Source organism: Bombina bombina, chromosome 3, assembly GCF_027579735.1.
Source record: "Bombina bombina isolate aBomBom1 chromosome 3, aBomBom1.pri, whole genome shotgun sequence".
NCBI lineage: Eukaryota > Metazoa > Chordata > Amphibia > Anura > Bombinatoridae > Bombina > Bombina bombina.
In genome coordinates this window covers 1,262,496,109-1,262,518,769 of record NC_069501.1, presented here as the reverse complement: position 1 = coordinate 1,262,518,769, position 22,661 = coordinate 1,262,496,109, and the positions used below count along the sequence as shown (strand labels likewise).

The window sequence follows — 22,661 nt, the reverse complement described above, 5'->3', positions numbered from 1 at the left end:
ACCCCCCCAACATTAAAACCCACCACCCAAATACCCCTACTCTAACCCACCCAAAACCCCCTTAAATAAACCTAACACTACCCCCAAGAAGATCTCCCTACCTTGAGTCGTCTTCACCCAGCCGGGCCAAAGTCTTCATCTGATGGGGCAGAAGAGGACATCCAGACCGGCAGAAGTCTTCATCCTATCCGGGCAGAAGAGGACATCTGGACCGGCAGACATCTTCATCCAAGTGGCATCTTCTATCTTCCTCCATGCGGAGTGGAGCCATCTTCTTCCCAGCCGACGTGGATCCATCCTCTTCAACCGACGCCTACTCGCCGAATGAAGATTCCTTTAAATGACGTCATCCAAGATGGCGTCCCTCAAATTCCGATTGGCTGATAGGATTCTATCAGCCAATCAGAATTAAGGTAGGAAAAATCTGATTGGCTGATTAAACCAGCCAATCATATTGAGCTCGCATTCTATTGGCTGATCGGAACAGCCAATAGAATGTGAGATCAATCTGATTAGCTGATTGGATCTTGAACTTTCCTACCTTAATTCTGATTCGGAATTTGAGGGACGCCATCTTGGATGACATCATTTAAAGGAACCTTCATTCGGCGAGTAGGCGTCGGTTGAAGAGGATGGATCTGCGTCGGCTGGGAAGAAGATGGCTCCGCTCCGCATGGATGAAGATAGAAGATGCCGCTTGGATGAAGATGTCTGCCGGTCCGGATGTCCTCTTCTGCCCGGATAGGATGAAGACTTCTGCCAGTCTGGATGTCCTCTTCTGTCCCATCGGATGAAGACTTCTGCTGGTCTGGATGTCCTCTTCTGCCCCATCGGATGAAGACTTTGGCCCGGCTGGGTGAAGACGACTCAAGGTATGGAGATCTTCAGGGGGGTAGTGTTAGGTTTATTTAAGGGGGGTTTGGGTGGGCTAGAGTAGGGGTATGTGGGTGGTGGGTTCTAATTTTGGGGGGGTTGTATTTTTTTTCAACAGGCAAAAGAGCTGATTACTTTGGGGCATGCCCCACAAAAAGCCCTTTTATGGGCTGGTAAAAGAGCTGATTACTTTGTAATGTAGAATAGGGTAGGGACTTTGATTATTTTATTTTATTTTATTTTATTAGGGGGCTTAGATTAGGTGTAATTAGTTTAAAATGCTTGTAATATTTTTTTATTTCCTGTAATTTAGTGTTTTTTTTTTTTCGTAATTTAGTTTAGTTTATTTAATTATATTTAATTGTAGGTATTGGTAGCAAATTTATTTAATTAATTTAATGATAGTGTAGTGTTAGGTTTAATTGTAACTTAGGTTAGGATTTATTTTACAGGTAATTTTGTAATTATTTTATCTAGGTAGCTATTAAATAGTTAATAACTATTTAATAGCTATTGTACCTAGTTAAAATAAATACAAAGTTGCATGTAAAATAAATATAAATCCTAAAATAGCTACAATGTAACTATTTGTTATATTGTAGCTATATTAGGGTTTATTTTACAGGTAAGTATTTAGTGGCGAAGTCCGGTCAGCAGATTAGGAGTTAATACTTGAAGTTAGGTGGCGGCGATATTAGGGGGGGGGGGGCAGATTAGGGGTTAATACTATTTATTATAGTGTTTGCGAGGCGGGAGTGCAGCAGTTTAGGGGGTTAATACATTTATTATAGTAGTGGCGAGGTCCGGTCGGCAGATTAGGGGTTAATAAGTGTAGGTAAGGTAGCGGCAACGTTGGGGGGGGCAGATTATGGGTTAATGAATATTATGTAGGTGTCGGCGATGTTAGGGGCAGCAGATTAGGGGTCCATAGGGATAATGTAGGTGGCGGCGATGTGCGCTCGGCAGATTAGGGGTTAAAAATATTTATTATAGTGGCGGCGAAGTGGGGGGACCTCAGTTTAGGGGTATATAGGTAGTTTATGGGTGTTAGTGTACTTTAGAGCACTGTAGTTAAGAGCTTTATATACCGGCGTTAGCCCAGAAAGCTCTTAACTACAGCCTTTCCATGGGCGTTAGGAGTCTTGTCGGTAGAGGGTCTACCGCTCACTTCAGCCAAGACTGTAAATACCAGCATTAGGAAGATCCCATTGAAAAGATAGGATACGCAATTGGCATAAGGGGATCTGCGGTATGGAAAGTCACGGCTGGAAAGTGAGTGTTAGACCCTTTCCTGCCTGACTCTAAATACCAGCGAGCGGCCAAAAGCAGCGTTAGGACCCCTTAACACTGCTTTTGACGGCTTACGCAGAACTCTAAATCTAGGCGAATGATTTTTGTTTGTGCTTCATCTCTAACAGAGGACCAAGTACCGGGGAGAATCCAGCATCAGCCTTCTCGCCGGCGCTGCAAGATGAGGAGGTGGCTGGAGTGGAATGTAAGAAAACGTAATATTAGGTTTTAAAATTTTATCTTGATAATGAATTTGTATAACAGATTTCTTTTTGTCTTTTTATAGATCTTGATCAGGGGACCCAGACAGAGCCCTTCCTGCCTGATATCTTTTCTGCAGATGGTGGAGGGGCTGGATATTGTATCCAGGGCTGTTCGGCCCTGCAGGAGGCCATGAGCAATTTATTATAAATTATTTTTTCTTTTTTTTTTATTAAAAAAATACAATTTAACTAAAATACACATTTAATCTAAATTATTCATTAAAATATTATTTTGAAGTGACATGGAAACAAAATATATGTTAAATGATGTATAAATCGCTTGCTATGTCGTAATGTTTTATATATATATATTTTTTATCTATATTTCATTTCTCTTGATCTTTTAAATATACTTGGATGAAGAGCATATTTAGATAAACTATGTAGCTGCTGATTGATGACTGCACATAGATAACTCATATGATTGGCTTGCACATGTGCATTGTTATTTCTATTAAAATGTATATCTGAGGATTAAAGTGAAACTGAACCCACAGTTTATCTTTCATGCTGCAGATAGAGGGGCATATCTATCAAGCTCCGAATGGAGCTTGATGCCCCGTGTTTCTGGCGAGCCTGCAGACTCGCCAGAAACAGCAGTTATGAAGCAGCGGTCACAAAGACCGCTGCTCCATAACCTGTCTGCCTGCTCTGAGCAGGCGGCACACATCGCCGGAAATCAACCAGATTGAGTACGATCGGGTTGATTGACACCCCCCTGCTGGCGGCCCATTGGCCGTGAGTCTGCAGGGGGCGGCGTTGCACCAGCAGCTCTTGTGAGCTGCTGGTGCAATGCTGAATACGGCGAGCGTATTGCTCGCCATATTCAGCGAGGTCTGGCGGACCTGATCTGCACTGTCGGATCAGGTCCGCCAGCCCTTGATAAATAGGGGCCAGAGAGTGCAATTTTAAGCAACTTTCTATTTTACTCCTATTAACAAAATTTATTCATTCTATTTGTATCTTTATTTCAAAATCAAGAATGAAAGTTTAGAAGCAGGCCCATTTTTTTTTTAAGAACAAACTGGGTTGACCTTGCTGATTGGACAGCACCAATAAACAAGTGCTGTCCAGTTTACTGAAACAGAATTTGTCTGGCTCCTTAGCTTACATGCCTTCTTTTTCAAATAAAGATAACAAGAGAACAAATATAAATTGATACTAGGAGTAAGTTAGAAAGTTTATTAAAATTGAATGCTCTATCTGAATCCTGAAAGAAAAAAAATGTGTTTTCTGTCTCTTTAACTCCTTAATGACCACAGCACTTTTCCATTTTCTGTCCGTTTGGGACCAAGGCTATTTTTACATTTTTGCGGTATTTGAGTTTAGCTTTACTTATTTACTGTACCCACACATATTATATATCATTTTTCTCGCCATTAAATGGACTTTCTTATAATTTACTATCATATCTTATAATTTACTATAAAAAAATTATAAAATATGAGGAAAAAAATTGTAAAAACACACTTTTTCTAACATTGATCCCCAAAATCTGTTACACATCTACAACCACCAAAAAACTCCCATGCTAAATAGTTTCTAAATTTTGTCCTGAGTTTAGAAATACCCAATGTTTACATGTTCTTTGCTTTTTTTGCAAGTTATAGGGCAATAAATACAAGTAGCACTTTGCTATTTCCAAACCACTTTTTTTTCAAAATTAGCGCTAGTTACATTGGGACACTGATATCTGTCAGGAATCCCTGAATAGCCATTGACATTTATATATTTTTTTAGAAGACATCCCAAAGTATTGATCTAGGCCCATTTTGGTATATTTCATGCCACCATTTCACCGCCAAATGCCATCAAATAAAAAAAATCGTTCACTTTTTAACACATTTTTTCACAAACTTTAGGTTTCTCACTGAAATTATTTACAAACAACTTGTGCAATTATGGCATAAATGGTTGTAAATGCTTCTCTGGGATCTTCTTTGTTCAGAAATAGCAGACATATATGGCTTTGGCGTTGCTTTTTGGTAATTAGAAGGCCGCTAAATGCCACTGTGCACCACACGTGTATTATGCCCAGCAGTGAAGGGGTTAATTAGGGAGCATGTAGGGAGCTTGTAGGGTTAATTTTAGCTTTAGTGTAGTGCAGTAGACAACCCCAAGTATTGATCAAGGCACATTTTGGTATATTTCATGCCACCATTTCACCGCCAAATGCGATAAAATTGAAAAAAACGCTAAATTTTTCACAATTTTATGTTTCTCACTGAAATTATTTACAAACAGCTTGTGCAATTATGGCACACATGGTTGTAAATGCTTCTCTATGATCCCCTTTATTCAGAAATAGCAGACATATGACTTTGGCGTTGCTTTTTGGTAATTAGAAGGCCGCTAAATGCTGCTGCGCATCACACGTGTATTATGGCTAGCAGTGAAGGGGTTAATTAGGTAGCTTATAGGGAGCTTGCAGGGTTAATTTTAGCTTTAGTGTAGAGATCAGCCTCCCACCTGACACATCACACCCCCTGATCCCTCCCAAACAGCTCTCTTCCCTCCCCCACCCCACAATTGTTCCCGCCATCTTAAGTACTGGCAGAAAGTCTGCCAGTACTAAAATAAAAGTTTTGTTTTGTTTTAAAAAAAAAATAATTCTGCTGTGTAGGACCCCCCCCTTAGCCCCAACCTCCCTGATCCCCCCCAAACAGCTCTCTACTCCCCTCCTCTGCCTTATTGTGCACCATATTGGGTACTGGCATCTGTCTGCCAGTACCCAGTTTGAAATCAAATGTTTATTTTAAGTTTTTCTGTAGTATAGCTTACCCCCCTTAACACCCCAACCCCCCCACCCTCTCCCAGATCATTAATATTTTTTATTCCCACCCTCTCTCCCACTGAGTCCCACCTTGTGCCTCTTCCACTTTAACTTTTGGCCAGTTCCACACGTGCACGCGCGTGCACGCTCCCGTGCACACGCGCGCACACCCTCACGCGATCCCGCCCCCCCTCCTCTACTGATGGCTGCCTACTCGCCTCCCTGGACACGCTCCCAACCACCAACGATCATAGCCATCAATAGCCGATGCAGAGAGGGCCACGTAGTGGCTCTCTCTGCATCGGACTGCTTAAAAAAGTTATTGCAGGATGCCTCTATATCGAGGCATCACTGCAATAACATGAAAGCAGCTGGAAGCGATCAGGATCACTTCCACTGCTTTCAAAGACCAACGACGTACAGGGTACGTCCTTGGTCGTTAAGGAAATTTTTTTGGAGGACGTACCCTGCACGTCCTTGGTCATTAAGGGGTTAATAAAAGTCCAAGGGTTGTAATGTTGCTTGAGATGGTCTTCTATATCTTCAAAATATTTTTTTCTGATATGATTTTGATGTCCCTTTAAGATCGAAAATAACATTATAAAAAAATAAAATAATATATATACAGTATATATATATATATATATATATATATATATATATATATATATATATATATTTATTTACATTTATATAGATACATATACAGTATATATATACACTAAAGTATGTATGTCCAATATTAAAAATAATTAGAATAATTCACTCTCCACTTAGCATCAAATACGTCGCTAATTGCTATATTCGCAATTCCTGCTCATGAAAATAATACATTTAGAATATATGTAAATATGTTCGCTAAAGATTTCTGCCATAACACACACACACACACACACACACACACACACACACACACACACACACACACACATATATATATATATATATGTATGTATGTATATATATATATATATATATATATATATTACATCCTAAAGGGTGTATGTACAGTAATAAAAATAAATAAGTATCCACATACAATTTTAAACAACTTTCAAAATGACTTCTATTGTCAAATTTGCTTCATTCTCTTGTTATCCTTTGCTGAAGGTACAGCATTGCACTACTGGCAGCTAGCGGAACACATCTATTTAGCCAATAGAGATAAATGTGTGCAGGCACAAATTATCAGCTAGCTCCCACTAGTGTAGGATATGTGTGTATTATTTTTCAACAAGGGATACCAAGAGAACAAAGCACATTTGAAACTAGAGGTGAATTTGAAAGTGTTTTAAAATATCATGCTCTATCTGAATCCTGCAACTTCAATGTTTACTTTCCTATCCCTTTAAAATATCCATTGATTGCAAATAAATACATATGATACTCTGATTAAATGTTATATTCGCAATTATTCCTGCTCAGAAAAATAATACATTTACAATATATACATAAGTTAGGGACATGTAAATATGTTTGCAATAGATTTCTCACTATATATATACCTGTATATATATTTTTAAATATATATATATATATATATATATATATATATATATATATGTGTGTGTGTATTGTATATACATAATAAAATATAAATATGTCGCTACTTGCTATATTCGCAATGAGTACTGCTCAGAAAAAGAATACATTTAAACTCTATACAATACTGTGCTAAAGAGAAATGTCTTGTTAGTTGACAGTAATGAAATGGTATAAATTAATTTGGGAAAAACCCGAATAGACGCGAGATCGATGACTGCTAGTTAACAACAGTCCGATGCTTTACGCACCGTACTTGACGCTCGTGTTTTTGACGGCTTTTTTTATAAATAAAGAGATTGTATTCAGATCCATGGCCACGATGTTTGGCGAGTGTATTGATGCCTGCGAATGCAACATAGTTGACACTTTGATAAATATCCTCCAAAGTCTCTACATTATCATCTGTATCATCATAAATATTTCCCTTATTATAGGTTTGAGGTCAGGTTTAATATACATGCAGATTCCTTAACACCTTTTATTCCATCTGTCCTTCCTAAATAAAGTATATCCCTCTAAGTTAACTGCCCAGTCATGTGAATCATCCCACCAATTTTCCTTTATACTGGTAATATCAAAGTCCTCTTGTGCAACTAAGGGCTCCAGCTCCCCCATTTTACACATCATGCTTCTTGCATTTGCTGGCATACATTTAATTTTCATATGTATTCTCCTGTACTTCGTGCGCTTTCCTCCAAAATTTCTAATGTGACATTTTCTAAGTGTACCCTTCAGTCATCCCTTCCTAGAGATATTCTAGGTGTGACATATTCACAGTCTGATTGTCTGTTCTATTATGCTTTGACTGACCCCCCCCCTTTTCCCTAGTTTAAAAGATTTTCTAAGTGTGCGACCATCATCTCCCCCAACACACCTGCACCAATGTCATTCAGATGCAATCAATCCTTACTGTACAAATTGTACCAAAGTAAAAGTCTGCCAAGTGCTCTAAAAAGTCAAACCCCTTATTTTTTCACCATGTTTTAAACTATGAACTAACTGACCTTATCTCCTTCTGCCTTACTGAGTTAGCACATGGCACTGGTAATATCTCTGCAAATATAACTTTGGAGGTCCTTGCTTTAAGCTTGTTACCTAACTCCCTGAAGTCATTTTTTAGGACACTCCATCTCCCGCTGATTCCTTCATTAATGCCAATAGGCACCATGACTACAGGATCAGACCCAGATCCCTCTAACAATCTATCAATATGCTCTACAATATGCATAACACAAGTCCCTGGAAGAAGGCAAACTGTTCTATTTAAGGGTTCTGGAAGACAACTATCAACCTTCGTCATAATAGAGTCTCCTACAACCAACATCTGCCTCAGGACCAGACTTGAATGCCCCTCTTCCATGACTGAAGGATTGTTCACAATAGTATGCCCCACATCCATGACTAAAGGACTGCTCACTATAGTATACTCCTCTTTCATGACTGAAGGACTGATAACTATACAAGGCAGAAAAGCCCTCTCTGATATTGCCACCCCTGGAATGACATCCCCAACATCTTCACTCAATCCTTCTAACTATGACCCAGCTACTTCCTGGAGACTCCCCATCTTAATTATCTTCATTCCCACTGCTAGAACCATGGACAACCTGCAGTCATATCCATTTCCCCTTCAAATGTCTGAATACCATGCAGTGTTGCAATTCATTCCTCCAGAGACAATATGCTAACACTTGCCACAGACATATAATCCCTGAAGCGGCTACTCCAGTGATGCAAACATATTGCAACCTGTACACTGAGTGAGAGTCTCACACATTCTTACTAAAAAGGTTTATCTTAAAAAATATAAAAGATTTATATTCACCTTTGGTTACTCAAATCCCTTGTTTGCCCAAACTCTCCATGGTTCTCAAACTCTTTACTTAAACAGAGAAGCTTATTTTAACAGAGATATTAAAGGCAGCAACCTCTCACAGAGCAGGCTTCCAGAGATACAGAGCTAAATGTATAGCTTTGGCCCAAACAGGTGAAACAAATCCCTCCCTTAATTACACACACAAGAAGATGGGGGGGGGGGGGACCAAACAGTTATATATGTGTATGTATGTTTACATGTGTTTATGTGTGTGCATATGTTTTATGTTTATGTGCATGTGCTTATGTGTATGTGTGCAGGTGTAATGTGTATATGAATGTGAGCATCTCTTTATGTGTATGCATTTGTGTGTGTATATGTGCATGTGTTTATGAGATAATGTATGCGTATATGTGTTAATGTGTTTGCATACGTGTATGTGTGCATGTGTTTGTGTGTGTGTGTGCGCATGTGTGTGTGCTTATGTGTTTTTATTTGTAAGCATATGTGTTAATGTGTCTGTGTACATGTGTTTATGTGTATGTGTGCATCTTTATTTGTGTGCATATGTGCGCATGTGTTTATACGTGTGTAGATACATGTGTATGTGCACATGTGTTAATGTCTGTGCATACTTTTGTGTGTGCATGTGTTTTTGTGTGCATTCTTGTGTGTATGTGTGCATATGTTTATGTGTGTACATACATGTGTGTATGAGTCACTGAGGGCCTTAAAAGGAGATTTAACTTCACAAAGCTTTGTATGACAATGTCTGCAGTATTGTAGGTTATAAAAAATACAGGTAAATTATGGAAGTCAAGAAAATCTAATTCTATTTCCTGTATAATCTCCATAGACACCTACATCAGTTTGCAATGAAAAATGTGCCCATGGATACAGAAAAGTTCCTTGGAAGGAATATCCTGTCTGCTGCTATGGTTGTTTGGCATGTGCAGAGGGAGAAATCTCCAACACAACAGGTGAATGAGTACTGTATAAATGGCCCACAATGCACTGCAGGTTATCTTAAGACATTAGACTGTAAAAACAATGGCTTAATTTACAATCTGAGTTTTTTTTAAAGTGTTTTCAGTTAAAGGGACTTTTCATTTTTAGACAATCACAATTAAGGCTTTTTGAAGATTTATCTGAACTTAAAATGTCTTATTGGCTTATGGAAAATGTTACATTATTAGCATGAAGCTGAAATGTTCTTCCCTATCTCAATGAATTTTCCCTGTACTTTTCAACAGGTTTTGGAGACCTTTTCACGTATCTAATTTGAAACCTAAAAGCACTTAATAAAATCCAAAATTGCCATTTTTACCTATTTGCAATCAGTATTCCTTGATGATTTTGAATAATTCTATTATATTGAGCATGCATAATACACTCTTGATTGCCATAGACACTGTCCACCTAGACTAAATAAAAAGTTTTATTGTAATAGGATGAGCCAGAACTGGAGCGGCAGCAAAGGCAGTCTTAAGACTATCAAAGGCCTTAATGGCAGTAGGTGACCAATGGAGTGGATCATTCTCTTTACGGGTCATGTCACTGAAGAACTGCAGATAACTTGTCAGGATCCATGGAGAACCCTGCAACGAGATAACATAACCTAGGAAGGTTACTTGAGTCTGATGGAACTCACATTTCTCGAGTTTACAAAATAGGCTGTTCTCACGTAGTCGCTGTTCTCACGTAGTCTCTGAAGAACCTGTGTAACATCAGAACGATGAGCCTCAAGTGTGGGTGAGTGTATGAGGATGTCCTCTAAGTACACCACAACACACTGTTGCAACATATCACGTAGGACATCATTAATAAATTCCTGAAAAACAGCAGGATCATTATATAGGCCAAAGGGCATTACAAGATACTCATAATGCCCGCTCCTGGTGTTAAATGCTGTTTTCCATTCATGGCCCTCTTTAATCCTAACGAGATTGTACGCTCCTCTCAAATCAAGGTTAGTAAAGACCGTAGCTCCCCTGAGGCGGTCAAAGAGTTCCGTAATAAGCGGAATAGGGTAAGCATTCTTAATGGTAAGACGATTAAGACCCTTAAAATCGATACATGGTCTTAACTCGCCACCCTTTTTCTTCACAAAGAAGAAGCCAGCCCCTGCAGGAGAGCAGGATTTGCGGATGATCCCCGCGACAGAGCATCAGCAACATACTCCTCCATAGCACAATTCTCTGGAACAGACAGAGGGTACACCTGGCCCCGAGGAGGAATGGCTCCGGTTTGCAGGTCAATGGCACAATCGTAAGACCGGTGAGGAGGCAACGTACTGGCACACACCTTGTCAAACACGTCTAGGAACTCTCGGTACTCCTCTGGCAATTGAGAAACCGAAGAAGTGCACAAGACTTTAACTGGTTTCCGAAGACAAGTGGAAATACATTGCGGGGACCACAACAAAATTTCAGACCTGCACCAGTCGAGACTGGGATTGTGCTTTTGGAGCCAGGGATAACCCAGAACAACCGGAAAATGCGGATAGTTTATCCCCTGCAACTGGATGGTTTCAAAATGGAGAGCCCCAACAGCCATGGACAACGGAGCAGTTTCATGAGTAACGTGTGCGGGCTGAAGGGGCCTGCCATCAATGGCCTCAATAGCAAGTGGAACGGACCGAGGCAAAACAGGAATGGAGTGCTTTGATACAAAAGCATTGTCAATGAAATAGCCCGCAGCACTGGAGTCAACAAGAGCCTGGGTGACTATAGAGTCCACCCAGGAAAGGACAACCATGACCAAAGGTTTCTCTTTAAGCGGTTCCGGGGACAAGGATAAACCACCCAAGGTCTGCCCCCAACAGGACCTTAGGTGTGAGCGTTTCCCGGCCGTGTAGGACAAGACTTCAAAAGGTGGCCCTGTAACCCACAATAGAGGCAGAGCCCCTCCCTCCTCCTAAAGGCCCTCTCCACCGCAGAGAGGCGCGTGAATCCCAGCTGCATTGGCTCAGCAGTACCTGGTGACTCGGGACCAGGAGGCATGGGAGGAGAGGGAGGCATAGGTGGGAATGAACACGTAGGAGACAATGGAACAGGAGGCTTCCGCAAGCGCTCCTTGAAAGAGGGCCTCTCTCTGAGTCTGATGTCAATTAGGATAAAAAAAGACACCAATTCCTCGAGTTCCTCAGGTAAATCTCTGGCAGCAACTTCGTCTTTAATCGCATCAGAGATCTAATGAAAGAAGGCGGCAAGCCGGCAACAAGGGCTTCATTGTTCCAACCTACCTCTGCGGCAAGCGTAAGGAACTCAATAGCATACTGAGCAACAGATCTTGTACCTTGCTGATGGACATGAGTCATTTAGCAGCAGAGGAGGAGTGAGCCGGAACATCAAATACCCTTTGAAAGGAGGCCACAAATTCAGGGTAATTTGAAATCACAGGTTTATTAGTCTCCCACAAGGGATAAGCCCAGGCAAGAGCTGTGTCAGAGAGTAACGAGATGAGAAATCCCACCTTAGCTCTGTCAGAGGAAAACGCCTGAGGTAACATCTCAAAGTAAATGCCCACCTGGTTCAAAAACCCTCTTCACTGAATAGGATCACCTCCATATCGCTGAGGTAGAGGTGCAGCACCGGACATGCTCCTGGTAGGCATAGGTGCAGCAGCGGAAATAGGAGCAGCCATAACTTGCGGGACACTTTTGTCCAAATGTGCAGTGCGAGTCAGCAGGGTTTGCAGGGCTAGTGCAAATTGATCCAAGCTGTGATCCTGTACATCCATCCTGGAAATGATGGCAGGTAAAGGTGGATTATTAGCACCATCAGGATTCATGGCCTTTGTTTAATGTCAGGGTGCCAGGAATCAGACTGAGACGAGAAGTGCAAAAATAATCACACCTTTATTAATAGCAAAAAATAATAAAAAAGTCCACAAATCAAATAACAAGCCAGGAATCAAAACCAGAGCTGGTAGTCAGACGAGCCGAGTCAGGAGCCAAAGTGAATAGTCAGACGAGCCGGAATCAGGAACAAGGAAAAACAGCACAGTCAGGAACAAGCCAGGGATCAGCAACCAGGAAGGACGTCAGGCAGCCAGGTAATACACAGGAACACTCACAAACAGGTCTGAGACAACGCAAAGGCAAAGCATACTGAACAGAGGCCCTTTAAATAATAAGTGATGACATCACAATTCTGAGACTGCATCCTGTCTCACATGGATGATGCACACCAGTCTTTCCATAAAAGGAAGTGCAGGAATTGAGCAGCATCCCCCATAATGCACCATAGTCAGGAAGAGAGGTGAATAAAATGGCTGCCAGCAGCACATGGCAAACACAACAGGGAAAAAACCCTGACAACTAGAACCGCCCTTGTTTTTCTGTACATTTGGCAGAGGTACCGGTTTGCACTTCACTCACTCTGCTTTATCTTCCTTACTTCTCTGCCCTCCTTTTTGCCATATTTGACTTTACTTTGTACATACATTTAACACTCTCAAATGTTTCTCTCCTCAGATTTCTTTCTGTTATGCCACCACACTTTCTCTTCATCCTTTCATTTTAACCATCCGCACACATCACTCATTCTCCCTCTTTCTCTTCCATGTCTCAGTCCCTTACCTTTTCTTTTCCCATCTTGTCTATGGGGCATATTTATCAAGCTCCGTATGGAGCTTGAGGCCCCTTGTTTCCAGCGAGCCTTCAGGCTCGCTGGAAACAGAAGTTATCAAGAAGTTATGAAGCAGCAGTCTAAAGACCGCTGCTCTTTAACTTGTCCGCATGCTCTGAGGCGGTGGACAGAAATCAACCCGATCGAATACGATCGGGTTGATTGACACCCCTTGCTAGCGGTCGATTGGTCACAAATCTGCAGGGGCGGCATTTTTGGAAATAAAAATAAAAAAGCTAAAATAATATAGTTGCATAAGTGTGAACACCCTTAAACTAATACTTTATTGAAGCACCTTTTGATTTTATTACAGCACTTAGTATTTTTGGGTATGAGTTTTTCAGCATGGCACATCTTGACTTGGCAAGATTTGCCCACTCTTCTTTGCAAAAACAATCTAAATCTGTCAGAATGCGAGAGCATCTCCTGTGCACAGCCCTCTTCAGATCACCCCACAGATTATGAATTGGATTCAGGTCTGGGCTCTGGCTGGGCCATCCCAAAACTTTAATCTTCTTCTGGTGAAGTCATTCCTTTGTTGATTTGGATGTATGCTTTGTGTCGTTGTCATGCTGAATGATCAAGTTCCTCTTCATGTTCAGCTTTCTAGCAGAAGCCTGAAAGTTTTGTGCCAATACTGTCTGGTATTTGGAACTGTTCATTATTCCCTCTACCTTGACTAAGGCCCCTGTTCCAGCTGAAGAAAAATAGCCCCAAAGCATGATGCTGACATCACCATGCTTCACTGCGGGTATGGTGTTTTTTTGGTTATATGCAGTGTTGTTTTTGAGCCAAACATATCTTTTGGAATTATGGCCAAAAAGTTCAACTTTGGTTTCATCAGACCAGAACATCTTTTGCAACATGCTTTTGGGAACTTCAGATGTGTTTCTGCAAAATTTAGCTGGGCTATTTAGCCGGGCTTGGATGTTTTTTTTTGTAAGAAAAGGCTTCCGTCTTGCCACTCTACCCCATAGCCCAGACATATGAAGAATATGGGCGATTGTTGTCACATGTACCACACAGCCAGTACTTGCCAGATATTCCTGCAGCTCCTTTAATATTGCTTTAGGCCTCTTGGCAGCCTCCCAGACCAGTTTTATTCTCATCTTTTCATCAATTTTGGAGGGACATCCAGTTCTTGGTAATGTCCCTGTTGCACCATATTTTCTTCACTTGATGATGACTGTCTTCACTGTGTTCCATGGTATATATAATGCCTTGGAAATTCTTTTGTACAGTTCTCCTGACTGATACCTTTTAACAATGAGATCCCTCTGATGCTTTGGAAGCTCTCTGCGGACCATGGCTTTTGCTGTAGGATGCGACTAACAAAATCTCAGGAAAGACCAACTAGAGCAGCTGAACTTTATTTGGGGTTAATCAGAGGCACTTTAAATGATGACAGGTGTGTACTGACTCCTATTTAACATGATTTTGAATGTGATTGCTTAATTCTGAACACAGCTACATCCCCAGGTATAAAAGGGTGTTCACATTTATGCAACCATATTATTTTTTTATTTTATTTTTATTTCCCTTTACCTAAAAGATTTCAGTTTGTTTTTCAATTGAGTTGTACAGTTTATAGGTCACATTAAAGGTGGAAAAAGTTCTGAAATGATTTATCTTTATCTCATTTTTTTACATCACAGAAACCTGACATTTTAACAGGGGTGTGTAGACTTTTTATATCCACTGTATATATATATATATATATAAATGCAGTTAGGATTTATTTGTGTATATATTGTCACAAATGTATTATTTATTATTTTTAGTTTTTGGAATTTATATACGTATATGAGAATAAAAATATACGTTACTCTCCTGAACCCAGTGAAATTATATAAATTATATTCATTATTGTTAGTCTAAGCTACCTAAATGATTTAAGTAGATTTCTGTAATATCATGGGACGTATATGCAAAAAATAGTTTTTTGGTATATTTGTAAATTCACTTTGAAACCCGTCCTCGCTGCTGTACATATACAATTATTGTTTAAGATGACAAACTATTAGTTAACATTTAGTTTATGGCGTGATGGCCTAAACAATATAACTATTTACATTTTTTTACGCATATTGTTACCAAAATGTACTAAAAGATGGATACATTTAATTAATGTGGAGCAAAAATGTTGCAATCCCTGTTTAAAAATGGACACCACAGATACATTGCTAACATTTCACCCTATACGTCTGAGGAGCTGACATGAATAAATAAGTAGTGACCAATCCGATTGAGATACACGGCCTGACAAAGCCTGATTCAAATTTACCAAGCGCGGGTGAAACGCGTGTAGCAGAAGTGTAGGGGGTATCAGCTGAACCCCCTTGAATCTAACCAGATGACAGTCTTTAGTGGATGGATATAGAGGGCGAGACTGTTGACCCCTGTGCAACTATTTTCCGGAACCCGGTATTCACATGGGTGAGTGATCTAAATCGACATTTAGCGGGACAAGCTGGAACAAACATCAGCGTCTTCAGATAATTTAAAGGTACAGTACAGACCGTCCAAGGATGGGTCAGGTATGTGAAAGAGCCTGATACAGGTATCCTTAAGCCTTTTTAAAGCTGAATTACTGGGACCTTGGCCCTTATCACCCTAGTGATCTGGTTGCAATGACACTACCTAAATATTGGGACTTTGCTTAAATAAATGCGGAATGTTGAATGAGTTCTCCGCGTCACAGGGGTAATACGAAGATCAACAGCTCCCTCTATTTTTCCAGTATCTCCTATGTCCGTATAATTCTATCCACCCAAGGAGGACTTTTTTGTTCTTGATCTTATGATCTCAACTGTTTTATTCTCAAGAGGTCCAATAAATGTGCACATTTTCCTAGACACTAGTAGTAATATCATTATACCTCCCGGGATGGTAATGTTAACATAAGGATTTTTATGACTAGCGATTCTGTGTTAATTTTTTGGTACTGTGGTTTAAAGTGGTAAATTAATAAATGTTCATATATAGTACGGTTACGGTTCTAAATCGTTGTGTTTTTCTCCCTCTGTCTGACTACCCCCTTTTTTCTGAGTTTTGCTTAATGTTGGCATTACAAATCAGTGCTGGCTATAATAGACTTGCTGGTTCTTATGAACCTATTTCTTTATTTAATTCATATATATATATATATATATATATATATATATATATATATATATATATACCTGTGTAGTGTGTAAAAAAGAATTAAGCAAAATGCTTTTTTATGTTATATATGAGATTAACTTGTTTCCATTGGCTACTTAGAGTTTCCTATAATGAAGATCTAGTAAAAGTTAGTGATACATGAACATTAAGGAAAACGCAGCTATAAAAAAAAATTAAAAGCTTTGAAATGTGTATCCAGTTGTAAGCCAGGATATAATTATGTAATCTGAGAAATTTCATGAAATCTAATAGATGCTCAGTATCCTGTAGAAAAAGCTAAATATCTACCAGAGGAACACAATGTTTTTAAATGGTTTATATGGGTACAAATGAGGGCTGTGGTTTTGTGAGAAACAGAAAGAAAGAAAATATATTCTGTACGAAAAACAAATGTTGAGAACATATTGATAAAAGAAGAGAATAAAGTTTTAGAAAAAAAAAGAGAGAAAACTGCTTAAAAGGGCAGAATGAAAGTAATAAACTAGGGTGTTGATGGTGCAATCAATAATTAGGAGAAGCAAGGAAGATAAGAGACAATTCTAAAATAAATCAAAGCTCCGATTACAGAACTCACTTATTGAGACAGTCAGTTTAAGATAAACATCTGCAGCCTATAAAACACCGGCCTCTGAAACAAGCAACCATTAAAAAAAATAATAATAAAATAATTGACCCCCTTTAAAGGTAAGGAAAGAGGGATATGGTCAGCGCTAAAAGCTTAAAGAACACTACAAATCACAATAAAAGTCAATCGCCTAGATTACAAGTCTTGCATTAAAAAGCAGCATTGAGAGGTCCAAACTCGAGAATACCGCAAATCCACTTACGTCAATTGTGTATCCTATCTTTTTAATGGGATTTGCCTAACGCCGGTATTACGAGTCTTTGAAAAAGTGAGCGGTAGACCCTCTCCTGTCAAGACTCCTAACGCATTTAAAAGTCAGTAGTTAAGAGTTTTATGGGTTAACGCCGTAACATTAAACTCTTAACTAAAGTGCTAAAAAGTACACTAACACCCATAAACTACCTATTAACCCCTAAACCGAGCCCGTCCCCCCACATTGCAAACACTTAAATACATTTTTTAAACCCTAATCTGCCGACCGGACATCGCCGCCACTTCAATAAATATATTAACCCCTAAACCGCCGCACTCCCACCTTGCAAACATTAGTTACATTTTATTAACCCCTAATCTGCCGTCCCTAACATCGCCGACACCTACCTACATTTATTAACCCCTAATCTGCCGACCCCAACGTCGCCACAACTATACTAAATGTATTAACTCCTAAACCTAAGTCTAACCCTAACCCTAACACACCCCTAACTTAAATACAATTTAAAATAATCTAAATAAATATTACTATCATTACCTAAAGTATTCCTATTTAAAACTAAATACCGATAAAATAAATCCTAAGCTAGCTACAATATAACTAATAGTTTCATTTGTATCTAGCTTATGGTTTATATTTATTTTACAGGCAACTTTGTATTTATTTTAACTAGGTAGAATAGTTATTAAATAGTTATTAACTATTTAATAACTTCCTAGTTAAAATAAAGGCACATATACCTGTAAAATAAATCCTAACCTAAGTTACAATTACCCCTAACACTACACTATCATTAAATAAATTACCTAAATTAACTACAGTTAAATACAATTAAATTCAATAAACTAAATTACGAGAAAAAAAAACACACTAAATTACAGAAAATAATAAAATAATTACAATTTGTTTAAACTAATTGCACCTAATCTAATCCCCCTAATAAAATAAAAAAGCCCCCCAAAATAATAAAAATCCCTACCCTATACTAAAATACAAACAACCCACCACCCACACACCCAGCCCTACTCTAAAACCCACCCAATCCCCCCTTAATAAAACCTAACACTACCCCCTTGAAGATCACCCTACCTTGAGATGTCTTCACCCAACCGGGTAGAAGTTGTCCTCCAGACGGGTAGAAGACTTCATCCTATCCGGGCAGAAGAAGTCCTCCAGATGGCCAGAAGTCTTCATCCAGGCGACATCTTCTATCTTCATCCATCCAGAGCGGAGCGGGTCCATCGTCAAGAAATTTGACGCAGAGCATCCTCTTCTTCTGACGACTAACACTAAATGACGGTACCTTTAATTGACGTCATCCAAGATGGTGTCCTTTCAATTGCAATTGGCTGATAGATTAGAATTCAATCAGCCAATAGAATGTGAGCTCAATCCTATTGGCTGATTGGATCAGCCAATAGGATTGAAGTTCAATCCTATTGCCTGATTGCATCAGCCAATAGGATTTTTTCTACCTTAATTCCGATTGGCTGATAAAATTCTATCTGCCAATCGGAATTCAAGGGACACCATCTTGGATGACGTCACTTAAAGGTACCGTCATTTAGTGTTAGTTGTCGGAAGAAGAGGATGCTCCGCGTCAGATGTCTTGAAGATGGACCGGCTCCGCTCCGGATGGATGAAGATAGAAGATGCCGTCTGGATGAAGACTTCTGGCCATCTGGAGGACTTCTGCCCGGATAGGATGAAGTCTTCTGCCTGTCTGGAGGACCACTTCTGCCCGGTTGGGTGAAGACGTCTCAAGGTAGGGTTATCTTCAACGGGGGTAGTGTTAGGTTTTATTAAGGGGGGGATTGGGTGGGTTTTAGAGTAGGGTTGGGTGTGTGGTGGTGGGTTGTAATGTTGGGGGGGTATTGTCTTTTTTTTTTTACAGGTAAAAGAGCTGATTACTTTGGGGCAATGCCCCACAAAAAGCCCTTTTAAGGTCTATTTGTAATTTAGTATAGGGTAGGGATTTTTATTATTTTGGGGAGCTTTTTTATTTTATTAGGGGGATTAGATTAGGTGTAATTAGTTTTAAAAAATTTAATTATTTTATTATTTTCTGTAATTTAGTGGGGGTTTTTTTCCGTCTTTTAGTTTATTGAATTTAATTGTAATTAATTGTAGTTAATTTAGGTAATTTATTTAATGATAGTGTAGTGTTAAGTGTAATTGTTATTATTTTACAGGTATTTTTGTCTTTATTTTAACTAGGATGTTATTAAATAGTTAATAACTATTTAATAACTATTCTACCTAGCTAAAATAAATACAAAGTTACCTGTAAAATAAAAATAAACCCTAAGATAGATACAATGTAACTATTAGTTATATTGTAGCTATCTTATGGTTTATTTTATAGGTAAGTATTTAGTTTTAAATAGGAATAATTTATTTCGATTTATTTAAATTATATTTAAGTTAGAGGGTGTTAGGGTTAGGGTTAGACTTAGATTTAGGGGTTAATAACTTTATTATAGTGGCGGCGACATTGGGGGTGGCAGATTAGGGGTTAATAATTGTAGGTTGGTGTCCTCGATATTGGGGGCGGCAGATTAGGGGTTAATAAATAAAATGTAGGTTGCGGCGATGTTGGGGGCAGCAGATTAGGGGTTCATAAGAATAATGTAGGTGGCGGCGGTGTCCAGAGCGGCAGATTAGGGGTTAATAATATAATGTAGGTGTCAGCGATAGCGGGGGCAGCAGATTAGGGTTTAATAAGTGTAAGATTAGGGGTGTTTAGACTGGGGGTTCATGTTAGGGTGTTAGGTGTAGACATAAATTGTATTTTCTCATAGGAATCAATGGGGCTGTGTTAGGAGCTGAACGCTGCTTTTTTGCAGGTGTAAGTTTTTTTTTCAGCCGGCTCTGCCCCATTGATTCCTATGGGGAAATCGTGCACTAGCACGTTTTGCCAGTTTACCGCTACCGTAAGCAACGCTGGTATTAAGGAGAAATGTGGAGCAAAATCCTGCTCTATGCTCACTTTTTTGCGGATAATGCCAGGTTTAAAAAAAAAACCCGTAATACCAGCGTTACTGTAGGTGAGCGGTAAGGAAAAACTGTGCATTAGCCACGCACACCATTACCGACAAAAACTCGTAATCTAGCCGAATATGTTTAATAAAATTAAATTAAATTAACAAGTGTTAAATAGTAAAAGTGTTCAATAGTTAAAGAAAAATGCCATATACTGGTTACTATATAAAATATCAGTGACCGGTCACTCAATATTGGTAATCTAAAATCACACTAAAAAGATTATCTAAAATCACTATACACTGCTGCTAAATAGATAGTGATATTAGCTCCAAAATATTCGCACCATAAAATGAGTAATATTATAATAGCTACTGCTATAAGTTAGTGGGTAATCATAAAAACAAGTAGCAACAAATGTTACAATAAGAAACAAAGCAGTCCATTAGATACAATGGGGCATATGTATCAAGGTCTGGCGGACCTGATCCGACACTGCGGATCAGGTCCGCCAGACCTCGCTGAATACGGCGAGCAATACGCTCTCCATATTCAGCATTGCACCAGCAGCTCACAAGAGCTGCTGGTGCAACGCCGCCCCCTGCAGACTCGCGGCCAATCAGCAGGGGGTGTCAATCAACCCTCAGAGCAGGCGGACAGGTTATGGAGCAGCGGTCTTTGTGACCGCTGCTTCATAACTGCTGTTTCCATTCGGAGCTTGATACATATGCCCCAATGTGTCCGTGTGCTGAGATTTGAAAGGTATGACTTAGAAAACGGTCAGTTTATCCCTTACAACAGTTCTGGCAATCTAGGCCATCAGATCTCCCACTTTGCGGGTATAAGGGAAACGTGAATTCAATACCGGGAGGTCTTATAATACCTTTCCAATATGTGACTGTCTCGGTCTTGTAGTGTTAAGACAATTGCTTTAATCTTCATATATATCTCTCCGTATCTTACCCGCCTTCTCGGGTGGTCCCCTTTAAAGGTAATAATCATGTTTTCTTAATTCTTACAGATGCTGAAACCTGTATAAAATGTCCAGAAGATCAATGGTCCAATGATGAGAGAACTCTGTGCATCAGAAAGACAGTGGAATTCCTTTCATTTGAAGACACATTAGGGATTGTCCTCACTTTAGTCTCCGTCTTCTGCTGTATTGTCACTATTGCTGTCCTTGTAATTTTCTTTAAACATCACACAACTCCTGTAGTAAAAGCCAACAACCAAAACCTCAGCTACACCCTCCTCCTCTCCCTCATGTTGTCTTTTCTCTGCTCCTTACTGTTCATTGGATGTCCTGTGCAGGTGTCCTGCCTACTCAGACAAGTGGCCTTTGGGATAATTTTTACTGTTTCTGTCTCTTCTGTGCTGGCAAAATCAGTCACTGTTGTAATTGCCTTCAATGCCACCAAACCTGACAGCAAGATAAAGAAGTGGGTGGGAACCCGAGAGTCCATCCATCTGGTCCTTCTCTGCTCTCTAGGTCAGACTATGATCTGCACGCTGTGGTTGGCTCTCTACCCACCATATCCAGACTATGACACTCAGTCTTACATTAGGAAAATGATATTACAATGTAATGAGGGTTCTGTCACTGCATTCTACCTTGTGATAGGCTACATAGGATTTCTTTCTACAGTCAGTTTCTTTGTGGCTTTCCTGGTTAGGAAGTTACCTGCCAGTTTCAATGAGGCTCAGATGATCACATTCAGCATGCTGGTGTTCTGCAGTGTTTGGATCTCTTTCATTCCAACACACCTTAGCACCAAAGGCAAATACATGGTAGCCGTAGAAATATTTGCCATCCTGGCTTCTAGTGCAGGGCTTCTGGGCTGTATATTCATTCCTAAGTGCTACATTATATTATTTAAACCTGAATTAAACACCAAGGTACATATGCTAAATAAACATTAATTTGCTGATATATTTAGCTACTGGTGTCACTGGCTTCTATAAAAGTTTACATGAGAATAAATACAGGAGATGTCACATTTGCTGTCAAAGGCCTAGATAACAAGTGGAGAGCTATTGATAGTGCAGGGTTTGCTATCAGTATCCAGTACAGTTTATGACTACACTTGCTAAAGGAGCAGGGTAGTCAAGCAAAAAAGAGATGCTTATATACACTGATATGATATCTTCATTATTTATTATTGAATCATAATTACTGTGCCATGAAAGACTAACAGTACTGTATGTTAAAAATTAACCTTTATTATTATCATTAAAAAGACAGCTATTGTGGATGATAGTACTGCCCTAAAGAGTTAAAAACACTCTCACTGTGTTAGGTGAATGTTTCAGCATGAGCTTATTATGCTAAAAAATTACAATTTATCTTAGTGCCTCTGAACAGCAATAGATTGCAAATGGAAAATCACTAAAAAGCTATTATCAATAGCAAAAGCCTATTGGGCATCTAGGTTGTTAGACTCTTTATATTCAAAAGAGTATGTGCTTATTTACTTTGTGCTTGAG

At 39.4% G+C, this 22,661-nt stretch overlaps 1 protein-coding gene across 1 annotated transcript in view; it reads left to right on the top strand.

The window, feature by feature from the left end:
- LOC128652716 (vomeronasal type-2 receptor 26-like) overlaps nt 1-22,661 on the top strand; it is an 87,849-nt gene that overhangs the window by 61,735 nt on the left and 3,453 nt on the right. The window contains exons 3-5 of the mRNA XM_053705648.1: nt 9,417-9,540; nt 21,199-22,073; nt 22,115-22,242. Of these exons, the coding sequence (XP_053561623.1) occupies nt 9,417-9,540; nt 21,199-22,073; nt 22,115-22,242 (1,127 nt within the window). The remainder of the gene's footprint in view (nt 1-9,416; nt 9,541-21,198; nt 22,074-22,114; nt 22,243-22,661) is intronic.